General features: G+C 39.8%; 3 protein-coding genes, 1 long non-coding RNA gene and 2 pseudogenes across 4 annotated transcripts in view; 1 reads left to right on the plus strand and 5 right to left on the minus strand.

Annotated features, from left to right (window-relative positions):
* The window catches only part of LOC149100840 (uncharacterized), a 44,925-nt gene that overhangs the window by 3,230 nt on the left and 16,002 nt on the right, over positions 1 to 25,693 (plus strand). The gene's annotated exons all lie outside the window — the stretch shown is intronic.
* LOC149100841 (zinc finger MYM-type protein 2-like) lies at positions 7,090 to 8,952 on the minus strand. The gene is made up of 2 exons (XM_089275835.1): positions 8,115 to 8,952; positions 7,090 to 8,029 (listed from the first exon to the last, which is right to left on the minus strand). The coding sequence occupies exons 1-2, from the start codon at positions 8,525 to 8,527 to the stop codon at positions 7,186 to 7,188; spliced, it is 1,257 nt and encodes a 418-aa protein (XP_089131961.1). The 5' UTR covers positions 8,528 to 8,952; the 3' UTR covers positions 7,090 to 7,185.
* LOC149100842 (uncharacterized) lies at positions 13,503 to 14,544 on the minus strand. The gene has a single exon (XM_089276388.1). It carries the CDS (start codon positions 14,542 to 14,544, stop codon positions 13,549 to 13,551), a length of 996 nt encoding a protein of 331 aa, XP_089132514.1. The 3' UTR covers positions 13,503 to 13,548.
* On the minus strand, positions 22,687 to 23,630 carry LOC149100843 (uncharacterized; annotated as a pseudogene).
* LOC149100844 (uncharacterized) lies at positions 23,791 to 24,935 on the minus strand. Its single transcript, XM_089276389.1, has 2 exons — positions 24,762 to 24,935; positions 23,791 to 24,612 (listed from the first exon to the last, which is right to left on the minus strand). Exons 1-2 carry the CDS (start codon positions 24,933 to 24,935, stop codon positions 23,791 to 23,793), a joined length of 996 nt encoding a protein of 331 aa, XP_089132515.1.
* LOC149100845 (5S ribosomal RNA) lies at positions 25,528 to 25,646 on the minus strand (annotated as a pseudogene).

A 25,693-nucleotide genomic window follows, 5' to 3' on the forward strand; every position in this document is an offset into this window, starting at 1 on the left:
CAAAGAGATGTACTGCTCTGTTTGGCTTTAGGCTTTTCGTTTATTTGTGCTCAAGCTGTGCACTTTTAGAAACACCCCAAGTCTTTGTTCTCTAATGAAATTCTACGTGGTGATAAGCCATTGTTCTGCCAGTGAAATTAGTCACTAGCTGGCTTTTAAGGTAATTCCCCTGAAATAAAACTGCACATAGATTTTTGTTCAAACTTTGTGCAATGAATATTTATCACATGAGAAATTTAATTATAAAATAAAAAAGGGGGGTGCCCATGCTCGTTAAGGAGCAGTGAGGCATTGAAAATGTCCCATTTTAGTGTTATTTAATGCTTATTACAAGAACGCATTCCAAGTTATTGTAATCTCTTTGTGAGCCCAGACTCGAGAAAACACGCCTCAAACTACTACGAACTTTTTAAGTTCGTTGGTGAGTTATAGCCAATTTTCAACTGACAGAACCCAATATCAAGGCAAATCTGCCATTGCGCAGTAAGGATGCGCAATACAATACTGGGGAATGACCTTAATGGCATCCCTGTGTGACCAAACCTTTGAATAGAATGGAGAGAAATACAAAAGAAAAGGCTGCCATTGAGTCTCCTTTTCTACCTTTGTCACTCATGCATTTCTATGAAAAGTATTATGCAATATGATGATTTGTCCATGGACATTATCAATTTGTGGAAGCAAACAGTTTTCCAAGAGCTTCAGGGAACAGATAATGCCAAGGGCAAATATGTTTGCCTATTTTCAAAGTCAAATGGAGGCTGTTGAGTTAAGTATCCTTCAAATATTTTACGTAACACTCGGACATTTCCCAGTTTTAGTTGGGTATATTCAGTCACATATGATGCATTTAGACCTATCGCATGAGAGCGACAGTATTTTGATGAACTACACACAAGGTTATTTTTCACTATTCTTTTATCAGTTTACTGAGTTGAAAATTCCAAATCTAGGGTAAAAGTAAATAATTATATAATGTGCTTTTGACAGACAAATGAAACAAGTGGAAAGTTGCTTAATTACTTGAACTCTCTATAAAGTCTCTTACATGAGATAACCTTTAGGGTATTTGTCAGTGTAGCAGGGCTGTAATAAAGCATGGAACACAACAGAGTGTTGTAATATGCAATCAATTAATTTTGTGTTGAAAAAATAAAAATATTTTGAATAGCAGAAGGAACAATTATGTGGAGGCATATGGAAATTTTCTTTGAACAGTCCAAAACTGGTCCAAAAGTCTACATCATAACATATTCCCAGGTGGTTACCCAGCCAGGTACTGATGCCACCCAACAGGACTTGACTTCAGTGATCAAAGGAGAACCAGTATTGTACCTTTGGTGTGGTCGAAAATGAAAGAAACAAGTGAAGAGTTGCTTAATTGCTTGGACTCTCTAAAAAGTCTGTATGTGGAGATGCGGTGGTTGATGGTTAGTGTGCTTGTCTCTGGATTGAGTGGCCTGGGTTTGAGTCCTTATTCTTGAGCAAGACACTTTACTCTCATGTTGTCTCTCTCCACACAGGTATATGAATGGGTACCAGCAAATCTAATGCTGGGGTGTAACCCTGAGATGATTAGGGGACTAGCATCCCATCCAGGGGGAGTGCAAATCAGTTGTTTCATGCTACAGAAACTGGGATAAGCTCCAGCCTGATGGGCTACCCTTCTGGTATTCAGACTTTACCTTACCTTACCTATGAAGTCTGCTATCTGAGAGAGGGTGGTTAAGATGATTTCTGCAAAACATTTAAGCAATAATGGCAAAAATTAAGTTACCAAAAAAACCTCATGGCATGGTAATATTTTGAATACAGTTAAGAAGAACGTATTGAGACTTGAGCTCTTAAACTGACCCCATGAGAGAAAATTGAACTTGAAGTTATCCATATTTCAGTTAACACAGACAATTTGCATTAGTTATTAACACGAAAACACATTCTTTAAGCATTCCTGTCAGGTTTGACATTAACTTTCTCGAGAATGCCTGAGAATTTAATCGTGGGGTCACTTACAGAAATGAACTAAAGTGAGTTATTCGAAATAGTATTCCAAAAGTTATTGTGCTATGATTCAATTTTTATTAAGAGCCACTTCCTGTAAATACCGAGAATGAGATGACAGTCGCGAAATTTTCGATTTCTTTATATTTTGCTCAAATAACCTCTATAGTGAGTTGTTTTCGAAAATACCATTCAAAGGTCCTGAAGCGCTTTAGTTTTTTCGAAATCGAGGAAAGTTTGAAAATCGCCATTTTAGCTGCCTGACGCCGCCGAAAATGGCCGAAAATTGTGCATTTTCTTTTCGCTCGTACAGATCAACGCGATGATATCTATCAATATACTTTGGGTAGCTCGTAGCGCATGTCTTGCTGTTTCTAAAGCATTAATTTGATTAGCAAAAGCTCCAAGTTTAATCATATTTTAGGCCGATAAAAGTACCTTCATCGAAGCTCGTGAGCGAAATGGCTACTTTTAGCGAATTTCAATACCATCAAAAGCCCACTGGTACATTGAATTTGAAATTGAAACTAAAATTTTCTGAAAGCCCATACTCTATATTATGATGTGTGAAAGTCTCTTCCGCGGCCCGAAAAAACTAACCCGTCGAGAGACATAAACGTGTGGTACATTTTTGTAAATTCGTCATTCGCAAAACCAACATGGAACTTGGCCAGCTACCTTCATCAAGAACAAAAATAAGCGAATGGAAACCTTTTTCGTCAATAAGGATACTTGTAATCTGTTTTTTTCCCTTTTAGATTGACCACATGATTAACTTCTGCAAACATTTGCAGTTAAATGAAACTAGATGCTGCTTTTGGTACATTTGATTGTTATGCAAATTTATTTCGATCACCAGCACGTGCATATCGCCCGAAACTGATTTTCCTTCCGCCTACTGTATGTTTCTTTTTGAAGGTTACAACTGTAGCACACATTATTCGTCCAATATCGGCAGTTTTAACTTTTGTGGAACACCGATGGCCACAGCCGAACTTGTCTTTAAGTAAACATAAACATTTTGAAACGTGAAGTTTGAGTAAACAATCTGTTACAGTTAACTCCATCATGTTTGGCGTAAATATTCGAAGACAACCATTTCATGTAAACAGGTACACTTTACTTTAAAAACAACCGCCTCATCACAGCATTTCTTGAAATCCTGGTCTGAGACCAGGTAATGCCGATAACAAAGCGCGAGCAGTTGACGAAACTTCATGATCAACTGTCGAAACGTTGTACTTGTGGAATAAGCAAGATGATTCAACCTTTGTATTTCTTACCCGTGTGCTTGCAATTCTTATGGATGCAGTTCCCCTGTCTTTTACCACCAGCTTTATAGATGAATCGTTCATTTCCTATCACTTAATATGGCACATACCTCTGAATAAAACACATACTGTGACATCATTTTTCTTGGAGTGTTCCAACAGGCGTCCGCCAATTGCAAAACGTAAACAGCAAGACAGAAAAACCACAAATACTTCTTCGTCAATCGCACTTCGCTGTCCAGATTTCTTTCTTACAAAGTTTCCGGACTTCGCTCTCCTTGTCCCCAAGGTGGCTGTTGTAGAAAGTTTCGTCTTTATTACCGTTAATAAAAAAAACACACCCTTCCTATTGAACTTTAAAATATAGCTATATTGCTCCAGGTTTTTGGTATAGAAATACACCAGGGACATGACTGGGATGGAAAAAGAAGGCTTAGGAGGCACTAGTCTTAAAGTGCACCTAACCCCAAAATTTTTTTTTCGCTAGAACGAATCTACTTATTATTTGAAATAGTTCTGCGAAAAAATTTTTGAATTCCGTTAAATCCTCGATTTTCTGTGCCACGACGAAATCTCGAAAATAGCTCCAAAACACCGCCGTTTTGTTTCACGACCGAGTTTGAGGAGAATGGGTCCAGCGGCTCTTGTGACGTCTACCCAGGAAGGTTGGATATCTCATTTCCTCTCATTTCCTTCAGGATGGTGCAATACACATTCGAAAAGTGCACAGAAACGCCTTCCAGAGGTGCTATCGGCTGTTGCAGCAATATTCCAGATTTAAAGAAAGATATACTGTATAATTTACTGACGATGATCGGCTAATGGTGCAATAAAGACGTAAACGATGGTTGATTTTGTCGAACCGAAACAAGCGAACTGAATCTGTGAGAACTATTGAAGAACTCTCACTGGAATTTGTTCCGCAGACTTTCGAACGCTATTTTCATAAATTTTCTACTTAAAGCTAACCAGCAATTTGTAGAAATACTACCTACAACCTATATCTTCCAATCCCGCAGTATTTATAACATAACCGGCAAAGTTGTGTGATCCGGTCATGATCGAGAAGCGTTATACTGATATGTAAATAGATCGCAACTGTACGCCGCTAACCAACACTTATTTCTCTTTCGATTTAGATGAAAGTCGAAGATTAATCCTCTAGAATTACATGATAACAAAATTGTTAGACTCACAGAGTTTTTCGAAGGTTTGGAAATCAGCAGTGCGACAAAGATTCTGTGCAATAGCGTCGAAAATATGACCGCGTAACATCTGCGGACCGCTTAGGGAACACATCCTTTTCGCTTATCCGACGAATTTCACTGCAAACTTTGAGAACAATTTACATTGGTTATTTGGAGTTACGACTTAAAACGTGTGACAATGTGAAATCGGTAATTATATGAAATGTTTCCTTCCGCCTTGCTTCCCGCAGCTTCAAAAATACAGGTCCAAACAATACGATTTTCAATCGATCGAAGCCAATGTTTTGGAGGTCATCAAGTCTCGAAAACTGCAACACGTACGTCGCTCTTATAAACATGGAGCATTCAACTGAAAGTAAAACACAAACTGGATTTAACAGAACCTTGACAAAATACATTCTCGGTAAGGACAAATGTAAACGGGCTATAAACACGCGTGGGAATCTTATGTTTAGTTGACGAAATTACCATCCAAAGCAGTCCTTGAGTTTTCTTTCCTGCTTTTCGTTTTCCTGCTCCTCCACTTCGTATCTAGCTTTCCATTCCTAATATACAAGCAGCTCGTCCGCAAAGACGTCTTCCCCGTCGTCGCTTGAAATATTGTAAATTGCTCTCAAAGCTCTAAGCAGTGAGTTCACAGTTGTCGAACGTGCTCGATCGAAGTTTATTTCGGAGCCTTCCGAATCGAAACTTAACTCTGACTCCAGTGACGAAAAAGAAATGATTCTGAGACAAAACTTGGACGTTTTAGTCCCAAAATACATCGGAACGATTAGTTTTGCGTTCTATTTTCTCGAGCAAATACAGAGAGTTGACTGAGGCGCTATTGTGTTTGGTTCCTGGGTAGACGTCATCAGGTACCGCCGCCCCAGACTCCCTAAAACGCGGTCGTGAAACACTTAATCGCGACTTTGAAAGGGCATAGAAAATTGAGGATTCAAACAAATTCAAAAATTTCTTCGCCCAAATGCTTCAAATAAAGTCTAGATTTGTTTTAGCGAAAAAAATTTTTGGGGTTAGGTGCACTTTAAATGGGTACGTGTTGAGAATTTACGTACATAAGCACTCCTGTTACCGGTTCTTGTTTAAACCTATATGAACTATACAGTCGAACCTCCACTAACGGTCACTTCTCCACAGTGAACTCCTCTCTACAACAGACACATTGTTTTGTCCCGGTGGACAGTCCATACATTCGTTCTTGTTTTTGCCTCTGAAATGCGCAAAATAAGGCTACAATACATAATGCCTAACTATTTTATACCGCCTAATTATTGATGGGAAGTTCGCTAGGTCAATAATTGTGAATTCTCAAGGTAAAATAAAGGAAACTTTTGGCTCTTCTGAGCGTCCGATTTTTGGAAAGCGCCCATATTATTGTCTATATAGTTTAGCAGAAGGCAACAGGGGTGAATATGTATGTAAACTCACACCGCGTATCTAAGATCTGATGCCCTCTAGGCCTGCTTTGTCCTTTTTGTATTCCAGCCCTATCACCGGTGCATTTCTATTCAAAAAGTACGAACGACAAACATGTATTTTAAAGGTAAAGAGGAAAGGTGTTTGCACAACTTTTGTGAACGCGGTAATACTTTCCATTAATCTACGTAGACATGCCGTGATAGCAGGACCCGCGCACGGCTCTGTCAGTTCGTCAAGTTCTGTCCTCTTGCTGAAATAAACAACACTCTCTTCCCCCTACATCCTTCAATTTCGTCCAAAAATGTTTATTTAGGCTGACAGTGCGAACCACGTTACTTGCACGAGCAAACAGTTTCACTCGCCGCCATCTTCACCCACTTTGGACACTTTGCAAGCCGCCGTTTGTCACGCAATCCACATTTGCCGGATGGTCTGAACTGGGACCACCAAACAAAGTCAAGAACTCACTCAACTAACACCATGACAATTATTCGGACTGGCCAACAGAACGGCGAAGTCTTGCAATTTTAAAAGAGAGCGAAGTCTGGAAACATTGTAAGAAAGAAATTTGGACAGCGAAGTGCGATTGACGAAGAAGCCTTTGTGGTTTTTCTGTCTTGCTGTTTACGTTTTGCAATTGGCGGACGCCTGTTGGAACACTCCAAGAAAAATGATGTCACAATATGTGTTTTATTCAGAGGTATGTACCATATTAAGTGATAGGAAATGAACGATTCATCTATAAAGCTGGTGGTAAAAGACAGGGGAACTGTATCCATAAGAATTGCAAGCACACGGGTAACAAATACAAAGGTTGAATCATCTTGCTTATTCCACAAGTACAACGTTTCGACAGTTGATCATGAAGTTTCGTCAACCGCTCGCGCTTTGTTATCGGCATTACCTGGTCTCAGACCAGGATTTCAAGAAATGCTGCGATGAGGCGGTTGTTTTTAAAGTAAAGTGTACCTGTTTACATGAAATGGTTGTCTTCGAATATTTACGCCAAACATGATGGATGCAACTGTAACCGATTGTTTACTCAAACTTCTCAAACTCATTAATTATTCATGAGCTGATGACCCAATCAGCTCGCATCAATTGGGTCAGGTGCATGTATGTTGATACCCAATGAACATACCGATCAAGACACGGTAGATTAGTTCAAAAACTGATCAAGACACTGATCAAGAAACTTGAATTTTAATCAGTCTTAATTATAATTCTAAATACAGCATTTGTCCCGCTTAAATCATTGCTTACAACAACAATACAGCAACATATTATTCCTTCTTAGACATCGTTACATTAATTGTACAGTTTTTGAATTTTCCTTTCTGGAAAACAACATCCGTTAAAGATTGATCCTGTTTCTCTGTGGTAAAACATGTAGTTGTACTAACAACACTTGGACCTAGGATCTTTGAAACTTTAGACACATTTTCTTCTGTAGGCTTTTCGTACTGCAACAATGCATTAGAACGATGCCCCGACCTTTCGCGAATCAATTTTTCTTCAACCCCAGAATTGAACAGGGAGGAAACACAAGTAACGCGCAAACTGTGAGCGGTTTTGCGTTTAAAGCCTGCCGCGTCGCACATGTCAGGCAAAATCTTGTTCAAGCTGTTGATGCCTACGGGCGCTTTATCGAATGCGAACCTAGTTTTTGATGGCTTAAAGTAAAATGCAGTAACTTCCTTTGCATGAGTCTCAACTAACCCTACATACAATCTGAATATCTCAACAAGGCACGGCTCGTGCTTTTCCTCAATAGAATGACAAACGTGCTTGACCACTCGCGGCACATACTTTAGATCACAAAGACCTCCATGATAAGTTTTAGAGGCATTTTCTTCAAACTTAATAAAATTTGGACCAATTTCAAAGTTGTTTACAACAATATTTCTGTGATCTCCCCCCCGCAACCCAAAAACTTTTCCGTTGTAGAAATAGATCGTGTTCAATAACGACTTAGCTGATGTAGTTCCCAGCAATTTCTTTTGCCAGAATACTGCTTCTTCTTGCTCGCTCACAAACTCCTTTTCCTCTTTCTTACACTTAATGTGAAGCCCTTCTCGAACGCCATTCTTCATCTCGGCATCTAAGCAACGTCGGAAAAGGACAAACCTTCAAAAAATAACACACAAAATTAAAGTCCTGAAACAGTGCATTTTAAATTACTAACCAATTCGCTCTAAAAGTTGTCAAGTACCTTTTGTCACTAGCGTCCAGAGGATTCAAAGCTTCTGATCCATTTTTCTCCTCCAAATAACGCTTGAGGGCACAAATGATACCATAAACAGACTTCGGAGGGTATCTTTCACCGGACTTTTTAGCTACCTCCATCACAAATTTTGACAACCAATAGTTCAGCGACAGAGCGTCCATTCCAGCAATATCTACACTCACAGCGGTAACATTGTGTAAATCGTAGTCCTTGAAGAGACCGCCACAATCTAATACCGGAACTTTAACCTCTCTCAACCTCTGCCATTCGGCAAAAATGTTCACAGCCCACTTGTTTTTATACTTAGTTGAAACTGGAACAGCATCATTCACCAAAACATTTTCTTGAGAAGAGGTTTTTGGACCTCGAAAACGTTCTGATCTCCACTCGATCTCCATCACGCGGCATAATGTTAATTTATTAAAAATTCAACCTTTAAAACTTGCCCACATGGCCGCATATAAAAGATTCATTTCATTTACCATATGAATAAAAAACAGACAATAGCCTATTGAGCACGCCTACTAATTACCTATTCTTCGAAAAAAATTCTCATGCTACTTTGAGAAGCCAGCTCAAAAACTCGTGCTTCGTTTTTCATCACGGGTTCCAAACACCTCGAAACAATAAAAGCACTCCGCCTTCGGCGTCGTGCTTTCATCTGTTTCTCGGTGTTTGGAACCCCTGATGAAAAACTCGCACTCGTTTTTGATCTATTACTTCACGTTTCAAAATGTTTATTTTTACTTAAAGACAAGTTCGGCTGTGGCCATCGGTGTTCCACAAAAGTTAAAACTGCCGATATTGGACGAATAATGTGTGCTACAGTTGTAACCTTCAAAAAGAAACATACAGTAGGCGGAAGGAAAATCAGTTTCGGGCGATATGCACGTGCCGGTGATCGAAATAAATTTGCATAACAATCAAATGTACCAAAAGCAGCGTCTAGTTTCATTTAACTGCAAATGTTTGCAGAAGTTAATCATGTGGTCAATCTAAAAGGGAAAAAAACAGATTACAAGTATCCTTATTGACGAAAAAGGTTTCCATTCGCTTATTTTTGTTCTTGATGAAGGTAGCTGGCCAAGTTCCATGTTGGTTTTGCGAATGACGAATTTACAAAAATGTACCACACGTTTATGTCTCTCGACGGGTTAGTTTTTTCGGGCCGCGGAAGAGACTTTCACACATCATAATATAGAGTATGGGCTTTCAGAAAATTTTAGTTTCGATTTCAAATTCAATGTACCAGTGGGCTTTTGATGGTATTGAAATTCGCTAAAAGTAGCCATTTCGCTCACGAGCTTCGATGAAGGTACTTTTATCGGCCTAAAATATGACTAAACTTGGAGGTTTTGCTAATCAAATTAATGCTTTAGAAACAGCAAGACATGCACTATGAGCTACCCAAAGTATATTGATAGATATCATCGCGTTGATCTGTACGAGCGAAAAGAAAATGCACAATTTTCGGCCATTTTCGGCGGCGTCAGGCAGCTAAAATGGCGATTTTCAAACTTTCCTCGATTTCGAAAAAACTAAAGCGCTTCAGGACCTTTGAATAGTATTTTCGAAAACAACACACTATAGAGGTTATTTGGGCAAAATATAAAGAAATCGAAAATTTCGCGACTGTCATGTCATTCTCGGCATTTACAGGAACGGGCTCTTAAATATTTTTTGCACACATTGCTTGAACTTTAAGTGGAATCGGTCTTGATTCCTGTTGTGATGAAGTTACGACTACGTCTCTATGATCTAATAAAGAGATTCCAAATTTAGCAAAAACTTGGGATTTAAAACAGTGGAATTCTCTAATTGTCAGTAAACAAAGCCACATTAGAGAGATAACCTTCAGAGTCAGTGCCACAGAGCTGTATGCTGCTTTCGAACTGTTTTGTTTGCTCTAAGTGCTCTCTGAGATGATGTACTGCACAACGTTTCTTGTCATCTTTAAAAGCAAGCCGATCTATCGGTGCCAGCTGTTATCCAGGTTTAGTCATGTCTGTTTTCATTTTTCAAGGACAGTCATTTGGCATCTGTCCTCCATGTCTTTAATATAGCTGGTGTCAAACTTATGAATTGTTTGGACTCGCTGTCTAGTGGTGGGGCACAGTAATATACTATTAGTTAACTTTTATGTAATATCCCTAAGTGTTAACAAACTGGACACATCAAAAGTACTCAAATAATCTAACACAACCTTAACATCTCAAATTTAGCTACATTTGGGAAGGGATGGCTTCAAAAATCCCTTTCTTGCAACGAACAACCAACGGGATGCTCTCCAAATTTCTCTCAATTCTGCTGTACCAGTATTGATAAATGGGCTGAACCTGCTGTATTTATTGCACTGTATCACAATCCTGATTCATATAAGGGAACTAGAAATTCAATACAGTTGTTCACACCAGGTTAAAAAAACATCAGTGTTCTTTTTAATGCAGTACTGATGCCATCTTGTTAGGTAGGTTTGGTATTGCTTTGAAGAACCTGCTCTCCAGGCCCTTAAGTACGTCCTTTGCAGTTGATGAAAAATTATATTGATGTAGTCCCTCCCTGATAAGAGATAGACTAGTAGGTTTAGTTTGGCCCAAAGTGGATGAGTTTCCCTGGAGTGACTTGGTAATTGTAGAAGGTCTTTCCTTGCTTTGAGGTGGAATGGGTCCTTTTTGAGCATTTGAAGAGCTTTTGGATACCATCCTTGTGTTGGCCACTCTGGTAGCTCACAAACTCCCAATGCTTGCTTGTTCTGTATTTTGCTCAACACATCAGCAGGAAGAACACTGAAAGGGGGAAATGCATAAAAATTTAACTCAGACCACTGCATCTTTAGCATTACAGCTTGCGGGTCTGGTCTGTAAGAAACATTCTTTTGGAATTGGAGATTTATGTGAGTGAGGCAAATACTGTGGGCCATGTCAGGTTTGAAACCAAGACTTCTTAAAGCACTTAGAAATGCTTTACTGCCAAGCTTCCATTCTGATTCCCTTTGGTTTCGGCGAGATTCAACATCTGCAAGAAGGGTTTGCTAAGTAAGTAAGTAAGTAAGTAAGTAAGTAAGTAAGTAAGTAAGTAAGTAAGTAAGTAAGTAAGTAAGTAAGTAAGTAAGTAAGTAAGTAAGTAAGTAAGTAAGTAAGTAAGTAAGTAAGTAAGTAAGTAAGTAAGTAAGTAAGTAAGTAAGTAAGTAAGTAAGTAAGTAAGTAAGTAAGTAAGTAAGTAAGTAAGTAAGTAAGTAAGTAAGTAAGTAAGTAAGTAAGTAAGTAAGTAAGTAAGTAAGTAAGTAAGTAAGTAAGTAAGTAAGTAAGTAAGTAAGTAAGTAAGTAAGTAAGTAAGTAAGTAAGTAAGTAAGTAAGTAAGTAAGTAAGTAAGTAAGTAAGTAAGTAAGTAAGTAAGTAAGTAAGTAAGTAAGTAAGTAAGTAAGTAAGTAAGTAAGTAAGTAAGTAAGTAAGTAAGTAAGTAAGTAAGTAAGTAAGTAAGTAAGTAAGTAAGTAAGTAACCTTTATTTAAACATGATAAGTAATTAAGCTTGCAGCTTGTGGGGTCGTGTATAAATAAACAATAAAGAATAATTACAAAATAAGAATTAAAAAAAATTTGCAAAGTAAGATGTAATCTAGTTTACATAAAAATTTGCAGCTAATAATAATTACCTAATTAGTAAATGCTTTCCAGGGATATGAGCTACTCTGAGCCATATGTCCCTACTCACACACCACTCCCAAATTTCTTTTGCTATAGAATTACAAGAGTCTGAATGACTGGTTCCCATATTATTAATAATGTTGACTGCAGTAGTGTTTTCACATGATATTTGGATGTGCATGTGAACTTTGTCTTAAGTGAAGGTCTGTAAAACAGAGTATATGGCCAACATTTCCAGGTAGTTAATGTGGTGCTCCAGAGGATACCCCTTCACATTCTGCTCCCCACCTAAGAGGGAAGCATCTGTGGTAATTTGATGCTCAAATGGCAAGTGTGAAATTGCATTATGTGAACGTTCCACATTGAGAACCCACCACTGCAGTTTACATTTTGCTTTTTGTGATAAGGACATGAGGGAATCAAAATTACTGTATTTCTGTTTTAGAGCCATTTTACACTTTTTCAAATTTCTGTAGTGTAGGGGTTCATGCATCACCCTAGGAAAACTTGAGACAATCTTCCCAAGAACACTTGCTACATGTACTTCCCTAATAGTTGGGAACAGTTCTTACAGTTCAAACAGTTCTTAAATCAACAGCTTTTTCTCCGGTCAGCTGTACTGCTCATTTGTACTGAATTAATGACAAAACCCAGAATGCCAAGCACCTGAGTAGAGAGAAAAGTAGATTTCTTAGAGTGTAACACCAAACCCAGTTTGTCAAATAACACTATCGTGTCAATAACATTTGCCATACACTTGTGGTGTCTTCGTCCTAATACACTAGACAACTCGGTTCATAACAACAACATGTTTTTATCGTTTGACATCTCGAGACCACATGCTCACTAAAACATATCCCATAATAATAAAATAGTCACAATGAACATATGGGACACCACAATGAAACATACTAGCAAAAGTATGGCTTGGTGACATAACAACACAAGTTCACGAGGCTTGCTCAACACAACAATTTTATTCTGTAAGCATCTTGGGTAATACAACAGCTTAACACAACTTCCAGTTACGAATATATTGCACTACTTTCCCCCAGATTTTCAGGATGCACTTATACCCAAGACATAGTGATAACCTACAGTTACAGGTTAAGTTTAACAGCTGGTTTCTAATCCTTTGAGATCTTCGCAAAACTGTAGGTGGACTACTTACAACTAAAGGAGATACAACAGTATCCTTGTTTTCAGGCAGATCTACACGTGGTTCAGAAGTACTATCGAGAGGATTCACATTATCATCATGTATTTTCTGACCACTTGATTCAGGCACCACGACATCTGGCTCACTGACATCATCTGGTACATTATCATGTGCTCTTATCATGTGATCAGTGTGCACATATCTGATTTTGTGTCCTGTCCTAACTACATAGGTTCTGGGCCCGCAAACTTTAATTATAGTGCCTGGAATCCCCTTATCAGTCTTAGAATTAGCCCTTGAGTTTCGTACCCGCACCCTGTCATTTCTTACAAAGGATCTTTTCCTCTTACATTTCAAATCCTTATACATTTTCTGTTTCTCTTGCTTATTCTCTACAACTTGTGCAAGATTAGGCTTAATCAGACTTAATCTTAAAAATTGGTAAAAAGGAATTAAATGGTTGTCACTGGCTAAAAATATGGTTATCGGACGTTTCGGCCACTACTGTTGCCTTCTTCAGCAAAAGATGGAAAATGCAAATGTTAAACGGCGTCCTGCTAAAATATGTAAAAGATGTGTGATAAAACTAAATGAGCAATAGTCTCTAGAGTATTCTTAATGAGTGTAAAAATTCTTAATGCCATTGTACACGTTCGGTAGCGCTATGTGTTCGTTTATAGCGTTCCTGTCTCGCACGGAATGCCAAGCTTCAAGAATTAGTCTTTGTTTCCATACTGATGATCTGTCGACAATTTCAACGTTCTCCAAATCTATTTGGTGACCGTTGAGCATATGGTGTTTGGCCAATAAAGAGTTTTTGTCCAATGTTGCTATAGCCTTTGCGTGTTCTTTCATACGTGTTTTTAACGCGCGTGATGACTGACCAACATAAACACAGTCACAATCTTTACATTTGATCTTGTAAACAATGCCTCTGGAAGCCTCTTTCTCGATCTTGTCTTTAGGTTTTTTGAGTATGTTCGAGATGGTACGAATAGGTTTATGGGCGACCTTGATATTGAAACCTCGAAGAACATTTGCGACTCTTTCGGAAAAACCTTTGGCGTAGGGGAGGATGACAAAACCACGATGGTCGGTATCATTCGTTTCTTGTTGTCTCCTCCGTTGGCGGCCATTGTGAATGAAATTTTCAGGGTAGTTATTAGTGGCAAGGGCTTTCGTTACTCGTTTAGTTTCCTGTGAAACTTCCTCCTCCGTGGAAGGAATGTTCCTTGCGCGATCCATGAGAGTGCGCATGACCGAGTGTTTATGCTGAGGATGGTGGTGTGATTCTAAATCAAGGTAACGGTCGGTGTTAGTAGCTTTCCTGTAAACAGACACAGCGATCGAGCCATCTTCTTGTCTGGTTGTTTTTGTGTCGAGAAAGGCAATGGAACCTTCTGATTCTATTTCGATTGTAAATTTGATGTGAGGGTTGATGGAATTGAGATGTGAGTGGAATTCATCTACGTGCTCTCTTTTAACACATACGTGGCTGTCATCTACGTATCTAAACCACCATTTAGGAGGGTTAGGGGTCGATGAGAGAGCCTTTTCTTCGACATGTTCCATGACGAGATTGGCCAAGATGGCGCTGACTGGGGATCCCATCCCTAGTTTTATCGCACATCTTTTACATATTCTAGCAGGACGCCGTTTAACATTTGCATTTTCCATCTTTTGCTGAAGAAGGCAACAGCAGTGACTGAAACGTCCAATAACCATATTTTCAGCCAGTGACAACCATTTAATTCCTTTTTACCAATTTTTAACATGCCTGGCTACACACCGAACATTTTTAGACTTAATCTTGTTCTTAGGCAACGCTTCACCATCAACTCAGCAGGGGTCACACCAGTTGTACTGTGAGGGGCTGTGCAATACCGAAATAGAAAATTAGCAAGTCTGTGTTTCATAGAGATGCCCTTTTTACCCTCAAGCACTTGTTTAACTAAAGCATCCTTAACAACTCTCACAGACCTCTCTGCTGCCCCATTAGATTGAGGGTGATAGGGTGGAACCAACGTGTGCTTGATGCCGTTTTTGCGCATGAATTCGGCAAATTCTTTGGACGTAAACTGAGGTCCATTGTCAGACACCACCTCTTCAGGTAAACCACGAGTGGCAAAAATTAAACGGAGCTCATCAGTAGTCCGTTCAGTAGTTGTAGAGCTCATATGTTTCACTTCAATCCACTTTGAGTGGCTATCGATTACTACAAGGAAGTAATCATTACCCTTCTGACAGAAATCAATATGGATCCGTTGAAATGGTCTAGTTGGCCACTTCCATGGGATCAGGGGTGCACTGTGTGGGGCATTTCTAACATTTTGGCATACTGTACATACTCTCACTGTTTCCTCAATTTCCTGATCCAGTTTTGGCCACCACATGCATGTAGGAGCAATTGCTTTCATACCACATATACCAGGGTGTTCCCAATGCAACTGCCCCAGCATTTTGGCTCTAAAGACTGGTGGAATAATCACCCCAAAAGCCCCAAAGGACATAATCCTGTTCACAGGACAGCTCATTTCTTCTATTATGATAGGGTTTGAGGGTCTCATCAGGACACCCTTCTGGCCAACCTGACATCACAAATTGATGTACCTTACCAAGTACAGGATCTACAAGGGTTGCCTTTCCTATATCTTCTGCAGTGATTGGAAAATCATCATCAATTACACTCACACTGTAGACCACACCCTCACTTCCCACTGTGGAGTCCTCATGTGGTAGCCTTGAGAGAGCATCACAGTTGGCATGGTCTTCAGATCTTTTGTATTCAATCTCATAGTCGCACGCCGAAAGTACTAGAGCCCACCTCTGCATTCGAGCTGCTGCTAGTGTGGGGATAGCGGATTTTGGATTGAAAATTGCCAACAATGGTTTGTGATCAGTGATCAGGGTAAATTTACGCCCATACAAAAACTGGTGAAATTTTTTTTACACCAAAAACAATGAAGTGAAGTGAAGTGAAAGACTTTATTTAATGAGGGTGACCCGTGACAGTAACTTAAGTTACTGATAAACTTGGGGCCCTCAGCTTAAAATAATTAGAATGCTAAAAATATATTACAATAAAATGCTAAAATACGATATTATTTACAATAAAATACTTAATTAAGTTACTATTAAAAATGGTTACAAATAATAAACTGGACTTACAATTTCAAACATACTACGAATAATAAGAGTTAAAAAATTCCATTAGTTTTCTGAGAGTTAAGAATAGTATTACATAATTTAGCCTTAAACGATTTAACGGACTTCTCTGTTTTTAAAGACCGGGGTAAACTGTTCCAATCTTTAATAGTTCTGACGGCGAAAGTGCGTCCTCCCTCCGAGGCGTTTCTGTGAGAGGGGCATAATAAATTTAAATTAATAAAATTGATAATGCTTCACGCTCAATTTGTGCATAGTTCCTTTCACTTGAACTCAGTGTCCGAGAGGCATAGGCTATTGGCCTCTCCTGGCCATCATCCATCACATGGCTTATAACTGCTCCAATTCCATAGCTGGACGCATCACAAGCAAGTCTCAGTTCACGGTCCCCATCATAATGCACCAACAGTGCATCACTGGTGAGACCTTGTTTACAAGCTTCGTATGCTTGCTGACACTCTTTTGTCCATGTCCACTGGACAGCCTTTTTGAGGAGCTCATGTGATGGTGCTAGTGTGGTTGCTAAACCTGGTAGAAATGGGTGATAATACTGGACCATGCCCAAAAAAGATCTCAACTCACTGACGTTTTGTGGTACTGGCACCCTTTTTACAGCATCCACTTTTTCCTCAACTGGATGCAAACCTTCAGCATCTATCTTCAAACCTAAATAGACAACTTCCCTCTTCAGAAATTCACACTTTGCCATCTCCAAATGCAGGTTATATTTATGCAACCTCTCCAATACCTCAGCCAGGATTTTGATATTCTCCTGCCAACTGACACCACCAATAAGAATGTCATTCTGCTTACACACACATTTTTCTACTCCTTGCAAAATCATATCCATTTTAGCTTGGAATATTTTAGGTGCTGATTTAACCCCATATGGTAATTTGGTGTAGGAATAGAGTCCCTTGCGTGTGCTAATTGTCAGGTACTCACGACTTGCTTTATCAACACTTAGCTGGGCATATGCATGTGACAAATCAAGTTTGCTGAAAAATTTTGATCCTGAGAGGGCAGCATACAAGTCCTGTTGGGTGGGAAGGGGATACTGTTCATCTTCAACAGCTGAGTTGATTGTTACTTTGTAGTCCCCACAAATTCTAACCGATTTGTCAGCCTTTGGCACAACTACTATTGGGCTTGCCCAGTCTGATCTGTCAGTTTTAACGATTACCCCATTTTTCTCTAATTTATCCAACTCCTTTTCAACTTCATCTTTTAGTGCATATGGAACCCTACGTGGCTTAATAAATATGGGCTTTGCACCATCTTTCATGGTGATGTGTGCTTCCAACCCTTTCATGCCCTCATAGCTATCTTTGAACATTTCACTGTGTTTAACTAGTAATCCATCAAGTTGACTTTTGGCACTTTCCAACTCGGATCTTGTTAAACTAAATATTTCACCCCACTCAAGCCTTTTATGGTTTAACCAATTTCTTCCCAGCAAAGTAGGCTTCTTCTCATAATCAGCTACAATAATTGGCAATGTATATTCATGGCCCTTGTACACTACATCACACAGCATTTCACCACACACTGTAAGGGTTTCACCCGTATAGGTTTTCAATTCAACTTTTGACGGACGAAGTGCAAAATTACTGAATTTCTGAGAATGTGTGCTCTTACTCATTATTGAGTAATCAGCTGCAGTGTCTACTTCCATTGCACATGGTGAACCATTTATGGTCATTTCTACAGTATAACTTTTGTTGGTAGGATTATCTGTACCAACTGCATACATGGAATAAATACCTAACTCATCATTATCATCACAACCTTCTGTGTTTGATTCTAAGGCACTATGAACAGTACCTTTAGCTCCTGGTTGTTTTGTTTTCATGCTAGACTCAACATCTTTACTGCAACAAACTGATGCAAGGTGACCTACTTTGCTACATTTGTAGCATTTTGCTGACTTAAATTTACACTTAGGTGTAGCGTGCTTACCACCACACTGGTAACATGAGGGTTCCTTAGTGTTTACAGTTTCCAGTTTATTTACTATGCCTTGGCTGTCATCACTTGCACTGACAGGACAGAATTCTTGGGTGTTCTTCTCTGCCATCTCCATTGACTTTGCAATCTGGCACGCTTTCTCAAACAAAAGATCCTCGGTGTTCAGTAGTTTATTCTGTATTTTGGGATTGTTCAATCCACACACAAAACGGTCTCTCAGAGCTCGGTTGAGAAACTCTCCATAGTTACAATGAATCGATAACTTCTCAAAGGCCACTATAAAGTCACTGATGGATTCGTCTTGTTTTTGATAGCGAGTTCCAAAATGAAAACTCTCTGCTATCTCTAATGGCGCTGGATTGTAATGTTTCTCCAATGCTTTGACAATATCCGCAAAAGGAGTGTCTTTTGGTTTCACTGGTGCCAGCAGATTGCTCAGAGTAGAATATGCTTCGGGTCCAATCTCAGTCAGAAAGATAGCACATTTTCTATTTTCAACTGCGAGATTGGCTTCCTCTTTACCCTCGCCTGTTTCTTCTATGATATTATTTGCCATGAAGAACATTTCCATTCTTTCCACATAGGAACGAAAAGTCTCTCGCTCAGGGCTGAACTCGCCGACACGACCAGACAATCCAATTCCCGCCATTTTGATAGCACGTGCTCAAACTTTGATCAAGTTGCCTCGGTCGAAAACAAACCTTTTTCCTCACACAGAGAAAATCAAAACTTCACTGAATTTCTCATGCGTCTTCGTGCATGTAGAGTATCCCATTCTCGTCGCCAAAATGAAACATACTAGCAAAAGTATGGCTTAGTGACATAACACAAGTTCACGAGGTTTGCTCAACACAACAACTCTATTCTCTAAGCATCTTGAGTAATACAACAGCTTAACACAACTTCCAGTTACAAATATATTACATACAACACTGTTCAGAATTCTGACTTGTAAATAAAGGTCATCAAGGTGTGCTGTCTGTGTAAGGTAGCTGGAGGGGGTTTATGTAGTTTAGTGGACTGTCTTAGTGTACACAATCAACTATTGGGTATAAAGATGTGAATTCATAGAGGTCTTCATCCCATTTAAAGCTTAAAATTTTTGATCGTCAGTTCTAATGGGGATTGAATAATAGGCATTCTTCAATTCCGTTGAGTCCATGAAACAGTTTTTTGTTACAAGGTTTGTGACTGTGTGAAGAGAACCCATTTTAAAATGATGGTGGGTCACCAATTCGTTAAGTGATTTTAGATTGAGTATGAAACTATGAGATCCTTCCTTTTTAGGGCGCAGAGATATGCTAGACACAATTTGACCTGGTGTATAATTCACTGTCATAAATACACCTTTCTGGAGCATGGAGTTCTTGTTGAACAAGGACAGATTCCCTCCTTGAAAAAATTTGGAGAGGTAGTCTGTGCTGGATAGGGGTGATAATACAATCAATACCCACACCCAAAACATCAGACAAGGTTATACTCTATCGCTAATGAGTTCTCTCCATGCTGCAAATTTAACAGCAACCTGTCGTGCCTGAAAACTGTGGCATGAATTGAGCTTTTTATTTGAAGTACTTGATCCATTATTTCTTGTCTGCGCTCTGCGGTTGTTTCCTTTTGAAGGGTCTATTGTGTCCCTTGTATAAAAAAATCCCTCTTGGGACTTTTAGCATAATGGGCAGAATGGCTAGAAGAATGTTGGCTCCCTTTGTAGGTGGACTGGCGGTAGGAGTGCCCCACAGAGTGGCTAATTTGCTGGCTTCCCTGGCTTCTTACAGGTTTTTGGCAAATCATTCCCAAAAGATACTGGCTGCTTAAAGGCACTCCTGCAGAGCATAAGGTTTTATTTGTTCCCTGCAAATTTAGGATGGTTGATTATTCAGGTGTCCAAGTATGGCTATAGAATCAACTGACCAAGTGATGGCCTTGGAATTATTGGTTAAACTGGAGGGGTTTACGACCAGCATGTTAGTTGGTTGCAGTGTTGCAGTCGCAACTATAGATATGATTTGCTGCAGGGTAGATAGCCGCAGATCAGTCCTCCTTTGTTTAGAATTGAGTTGGCAATTGCACCCTTAATATCGCCTCAATTTTTCCAGTCTTTTTTACCTATTAATCATGCTTTTTATTTTGTCCGAGGACAGTTTTTAATCTCATCGTTTGACTGGTGTGTCGGCCAGTTCCTGTTTAATTTTCTCGCTGGTGGCATCATCGTCATTCAAGCCATTGGCGATATCTTGGAGAGGCTTTGTCTCTGCGGTTGAGTTTTCCCACCCTTTTTTGGCCGTTGGCCTGAGAATGCCCGGTGAGCATTTTGACATCGTCTTCATCGTCAAAGGAATCGCTTCCATGGAGACTGATATTGTCATCAGATGGAATTCCATCGCACTTCTGTTTTCTTTGTATTAGAGTTGTATTAGAGTCAGAGTCAGGTGACCCCGGTTCGTCAACAGCAGAACTTGATCTATTCTTGCCTGGTGGGCTGTCGCTTTATGGAAGCGATTTGTCACATAGTCTTGCTAAAATAGTGGCCATTTGGCTCATGGTTTTGTCCACTTTTGACAAGTTTTGAAAAAGACCTTTGTTTTCATCCACAACTGTGGGTGGAATAGCAGGGGCTCCGACCTCATGACCTTCTTGTTGAGGACTTTCCTTGTTCATATTCTTGGAGAGAATTGCCCAAAACTGCCAGGAAAAATTTTCAGTAATAGAAAAATGACGCCTACCCTCCTTCCCGGAATAAAATTGAGTAAGATAAAAGTAGGATAACAAGGACTTTCGTTAATTTGAAGAGAGAAACACTCGCTTAAGCTTACTTTCCAGCAAATGCTAAGCGCTGACCAGCACCACGGATGTGCATCTCATGTGACTATGTAGTGACGTAGACTGATGAAAAGATAGAATTTGTGGTGGCACGCATCATGGTGTATGAATTCTATTGGTTAAAAAGAAATTGCTATCAACCAAGACTGCACATTTACTTTACGATGACAATGGCCCTTTAATTACTCAGACTCCCCATAAAGTCTGTTTGTGGAGGTGCCTTGGCCTCATGGTTAGTGCACTTGTCTCTGCTCCGAGTGGTCCTGGTTTGAGTCTGGGGACATTGTCGTGTGTTCTTTCTTCTCACAGTGCCTCTCTCCATCCAGGTGTATAAATGGGTACTTGGAAATTTTAATTTAGGGGGAGGTGGCTGCGATGGGCTAGCATCCCGTGCAGTGGGAGTAGAATTTAGCCCTAGTCACGTCATGCTACAGAAACCAAGATGTGCTCTGGCCTGATGTGCCACTTTGCTTGTGATCAGACTTCTTTCAGACTATCGTTTATTTGCGTATTGATACTGCTCAACAGGACTTGACTTTGGTGACTGGAGAAGAGCCGGTACTCTTCCTTTGGTGTGGTTATAAATGAATGAAGTAAGTGGAAAGTTGTCTAATTACTTGGACTCTCCATGAACTCTGGTAGAAGAAGGCGTTTTAAAAATTCCTGAAGGAAGAGATTCCAAGCCTAACTAAACCTTAAAATGAAAATGGGGGGATTCCCTGATGTTAGACATCAAAGCCACATTCAAGAGATAACCTTTACTTTATTGGTCAGTGCAGCAGGGCTGAACTCGAACATAGAAAACAAGAGTGTTGAATATCCCAGCAATTGGGTGAAAAAATATAAAAAAATAGGAGAGGGAACAATTATGTGGAGGCCTATGGAAATATTCTCTGAAAAGTAAAAAAAATTGTCCAAGAGTCTACAACACAGCGTATTCCTACACGTAGGTGGTTCCCCAGCTGCCAGGTACTGACGCCGCCCAACAAGACTTGACTTCAATGATCGAATATGAACCACTACTTTCCCTGTGCCGTGGTCGTAGGCGAAAGAAACAAGTGGAACGTTGCTTAATTACTTGGGCTCTATAGAGTCTGTCTAATTCCAGTTGGTATGGGGTTGCAATTAAATGTCGCGCACCCAATGAAGAGATTCCAAACCTTACCTAAACTTAAGAACAAAAAATACAACCTCCAGAGCATTAGTCAGTATGGTGGAGCGAACAGAAACAGAAGCGGTATCACTATGCACCATCAATTATTAGAAAAAATTAAAAAAAAAAAACATGTTGAATAGCAAAGGGGAATAGAAATCTCTTCTTAAAAGTCAAAAAGTGGTCCAAAAGTCTACAACACAGCGTATTCCCAGCCAGGTACTGACGCGCCCACTGCAGTGATCGGATAAGAACATTCAAGTATGGCATGCTCTAAAGTGTCAATAACACCATATAGGTGACAGTTCAGGGTTGTATACAGGCCGATCCTGTTGAGAGATGAGGCTGTGGGTAGAACTGGGTGAACAATCTTTCAGTTGACATCTCTGTGTTTATGGGTAATCAGTGGTGGATGTAGTAGAGTTATCCTTTGCCTTTGTAGCTTACTTTTCTGTGATGCCAAACAGGAATGAACCGGAGTCTGTGTCATGCTATCTTTTTAAGCCCTGAACTTATTCATAGTAAATATCCATTTCTTCTGGATGAGAATCTGGTTTCTCATTTTCCCTGTGATTGTTATTCGGGTAAATATCTTCATGTGTGTTTTCAACATTTCCTTCAGGTGCCTCTGGCTGTACATCAGTTTATTCTGATTGTGCATCATTCGCTTCTGGTTGTGAGTCAGGTGATTCATCATCATCCTCTTTTTGCTGATCACAGGTGTAGGACATAATATGTCCTAACAGCTTACATGTACATATTCTGCCACAAATCTTTGGGCAGCATTTTCTATTGCGCCCAAGCTGGCTGCATTCAGTTCAGATGGGCTATTGGGTATTATGAATTATGTGGTTCCAGTCCCCACCAATACGCATGGAATATGGTATGGACTGTTTACCCAATATCGTCTTGACTAAATGGTCGTTAATTGCCATTTTCCATTCCAGCCAGTTCATGGTCAACCTTGTATTTTAAGCGAATTACACTTTTGAGCTCGCTGTATTTGCTTAGCGCAGGCTCCACCTCTCCATCGTCCACATATTAAGGGTGGCCCATTATGCTCACATTAATTTAAGAACTTCCCATGTGGCGGCGAGCACCCTATATGAAATTCCTCAACATTTAAACCGTTGTTGACAAGTAGTGAGGCATCAACTTTTGTCTCCAGCTCCAAAAGATACACGTCATCTACTAAATCTTGAAATACTATGAAGGAGTGGTAAACTTCTTTTTGAATTCCAGCCTTCGAAACTCCAACACCAGTTCGCCGAGGCATGCGAAACGTCGCGCTCTGCTTCTTTTAGTCTGCCGTATAGGCGTTCCAGAAGATGAAAAATGCAAAACTTCTAACACTATCGATCACATAGATTTGTCCACAAACGAATACGACAGAGAGTAAGGGTTTTAGCAAAGAATATAATTATAGTATTATGAGATCTCAATGGCCTAAAGTAGGCAACAATTCCACAGATATTACAGAAACAAGTGGAAAGCAGTTGCTCAATTACTTGTACTCTCTATTAAGTTTGTTGGAAGGAAGGCCTTTCATTCCTGTTCTGATGAAGTTGTAACTACTGTACATTTCCATGACCTAACAAAGAGATTCCAAACCCAACTAAAACTTCAGATCAAAAAAGTGGAATTTTGTAATGGTCAGTCATTAAAGCCACATTCAAGAGATTATTGTTAGAGTACTAGTTAGCAGGGCTGTAATTAAACAAGGAAAAGAACAGTGTTGCTGTATGGAATTAATTTGTAAAAAAAATGAAAACATTTTGAATAGCAGAGGGAATAATAATTGTGTGGAGGCCCATGGAAATCTTCTTTAAAGAGTCAAAATTGGTCCAAAAGTCTACAAAACGGCGTATTCCCAGGTGGTCACTCAGCCAGGTACTGACGCCACCCAACAGGACTTGACTTCGATGACGTGAAGTTTCAGTGATTTCATTTACTTGATTATTATTCGTACGAGTATCCTTCTCTAAGTCTTCTTCACACTCACTTGGCACCCCTCTCTGTGCATCTTGCTGTATAACAGCCGCGGCGCCATCTCGTTCTGCGCTGGGCTCGGCTTGATCATTCTCTTCCCTCTGATCACAATTATATGACATATGTCCTAGCTGCTTACACACTCTGCAGCGAATCATCTGGCACTTTTTCCTAGTATGCCCAGGTTCCTTGTATTCCAGACAAAAGGGGTGCTGATTATTGTGAATGCTCCTGCACCAATCACCTCCAATACGCATAGAATACAGCAAAGATGGTTTGTCTAACACCATTTTAACAAGGCGATTGCCGTTTTCCATACCGGCCAAATCGTGGTCGGCTTTATATTTGAGACGGATCACGTCGCTTTTCAGTACACCATACTCCGTTAAGGCCAATTTTACCTCGTCGTCGTCTACGTAAGAGCGAAGACCCAAAATACTAACGTTCAAAAACTTCCCATGAGGAGGAGAGCAATCAAAGTTAAACTCGTCGACGTCAAAACCGTTGCTAACAAGAAGCTCTGCGTCAGCTTTCGTTTCAAGCTCCAACAGGTATACATTGTCTCCAGACGGATCACGTCGCTTTTCAATACTCCATACTCCATGAAAGCCATTTTAACTTCGTCGTCTTGTACATAAGAGCGAAGACCCAAGATATTGACATTCAAAAACTTTCCATGTGGAGGAAAACAATCAATATGGAACTCGTCGACCTCGAACCCGTTGCTTACAAGAAGCTCTGCATCAGCTTTGGTTTCCAGCGCCAACAAATATAAATTATCTCCAAGGTCTTGAAAGACGTTTGTCGTGTCGTTGATTTCCTTGTCAATCCCAGCTTTTAGATCTCCGAGACCATTTCGGACAGGTGAACGGAAGGTGACACTCTTTTCCTTACGGTCCACCATATTGGTGTCCCTAAGGTGAGAAACACAAAACTTCCAAAATGAAAGAATGCGTAGCTTTTTTAACAAAATAAAACAGCCAACTATTCAAACAACTTCTTAGCAAACAACTCACGATATTTTCAGACTACGATGGTCTAAAAAAGGCAAAGATTCCACAGATTCACAGACGACAAGGACGAGAACCAGTTTGTTCTCTGTGGTGTGGTTGTAGATGAAAGAAACAAGTGAAAAGTTGCTCAATTGCTTGGACACTTTATTTAGTCTCTTAGAAGGGAGGCGTTTAATTGCTGTTGTGATGAAATTGCAATTACATCCCGGCTACCTTCCTAAACAAGAGATTCCAAACCTAGCTAAAATTTCGTATCACGAAGGGGGAATTCTCTTACGGTCAGTCATCAAAGACACATTCAAGAGATAACCTTTACTGTAGTGGATCAGTGTTGCAGCGTTGTAATCAAACAAGAAAATGTTCTAATATGCTGTCAACTTGCTGGAAAAATAATAAAAAAAACATTTTGAAAACAGAGGGATCAATGATGTGGAGGCGTATGGAAATCTTCTCTGAAGAGTCCAGTCCAAAAATGGCTCCAAAAGTCTACAACATGGCTTATTCCCAGGTGGTCACCCAGCCAGGTACTGACACCGCCCAACAGGACTTGACTTCGGTGATCGGACGAGAACCGGTACGTTCCCTGTGGTGTGGTCGTAGACGAAAGAAACAAGTCAAAAGTTGCTCAATTGCTTGGACTCTCTTTTAA

Source organism: Orbicella faveolata, unplaced genomic scaffold (genome assembly GCF_042242905.1).
Source record: "Orbicella faveolata isolate gen_17 unplaced genomic scaffold, um_ofav_v1 contig_4, whole genome shotgun sequence".
NCBI lineage: Eukaryota > Metazoa > Cnidaria > Anthozoa > Scleractinia > Merulinidae > Orbicella > Orbicella faveolata.

Coding starts and splice junctions, on each gene's coding strand:
- LOC149100841 (XM_089275835.1), bottom strand. CDS start 8,527: ATGGAGATCGAGTGGAGATCAGAACGTTTTCGAGGTCCAAAAACCTCT. Junction 8,030..8,114: donor CTGGACGCTAGTGACAAAAG/GTACTTGACAAC, acceptor TATTTTTTGAAG/GTTTGTCCTTTTCCGACGTT.
- LOC149100842 (XM_089276388.1), bottom strand. CDS start 14,544: ATGGGATCCCCAGTCAGCGCCATCTTGGCCAATCTCGTCATGGAACAT.
- LOC149100844 (XM_089276389.1), bottom strand. CDS start 24,935: ATGGTGGACCGTAAGGAAAAGAGTGTCACCTTCCGTTCACCTGTCCGA. Junction 24,613..24,761: donor AAGCTGATGCAGAGCTTCTT/GTAAGCAACGGG, acceptor AGTATTGAAAAG/CGACGTGATCCGTCTGGAGA.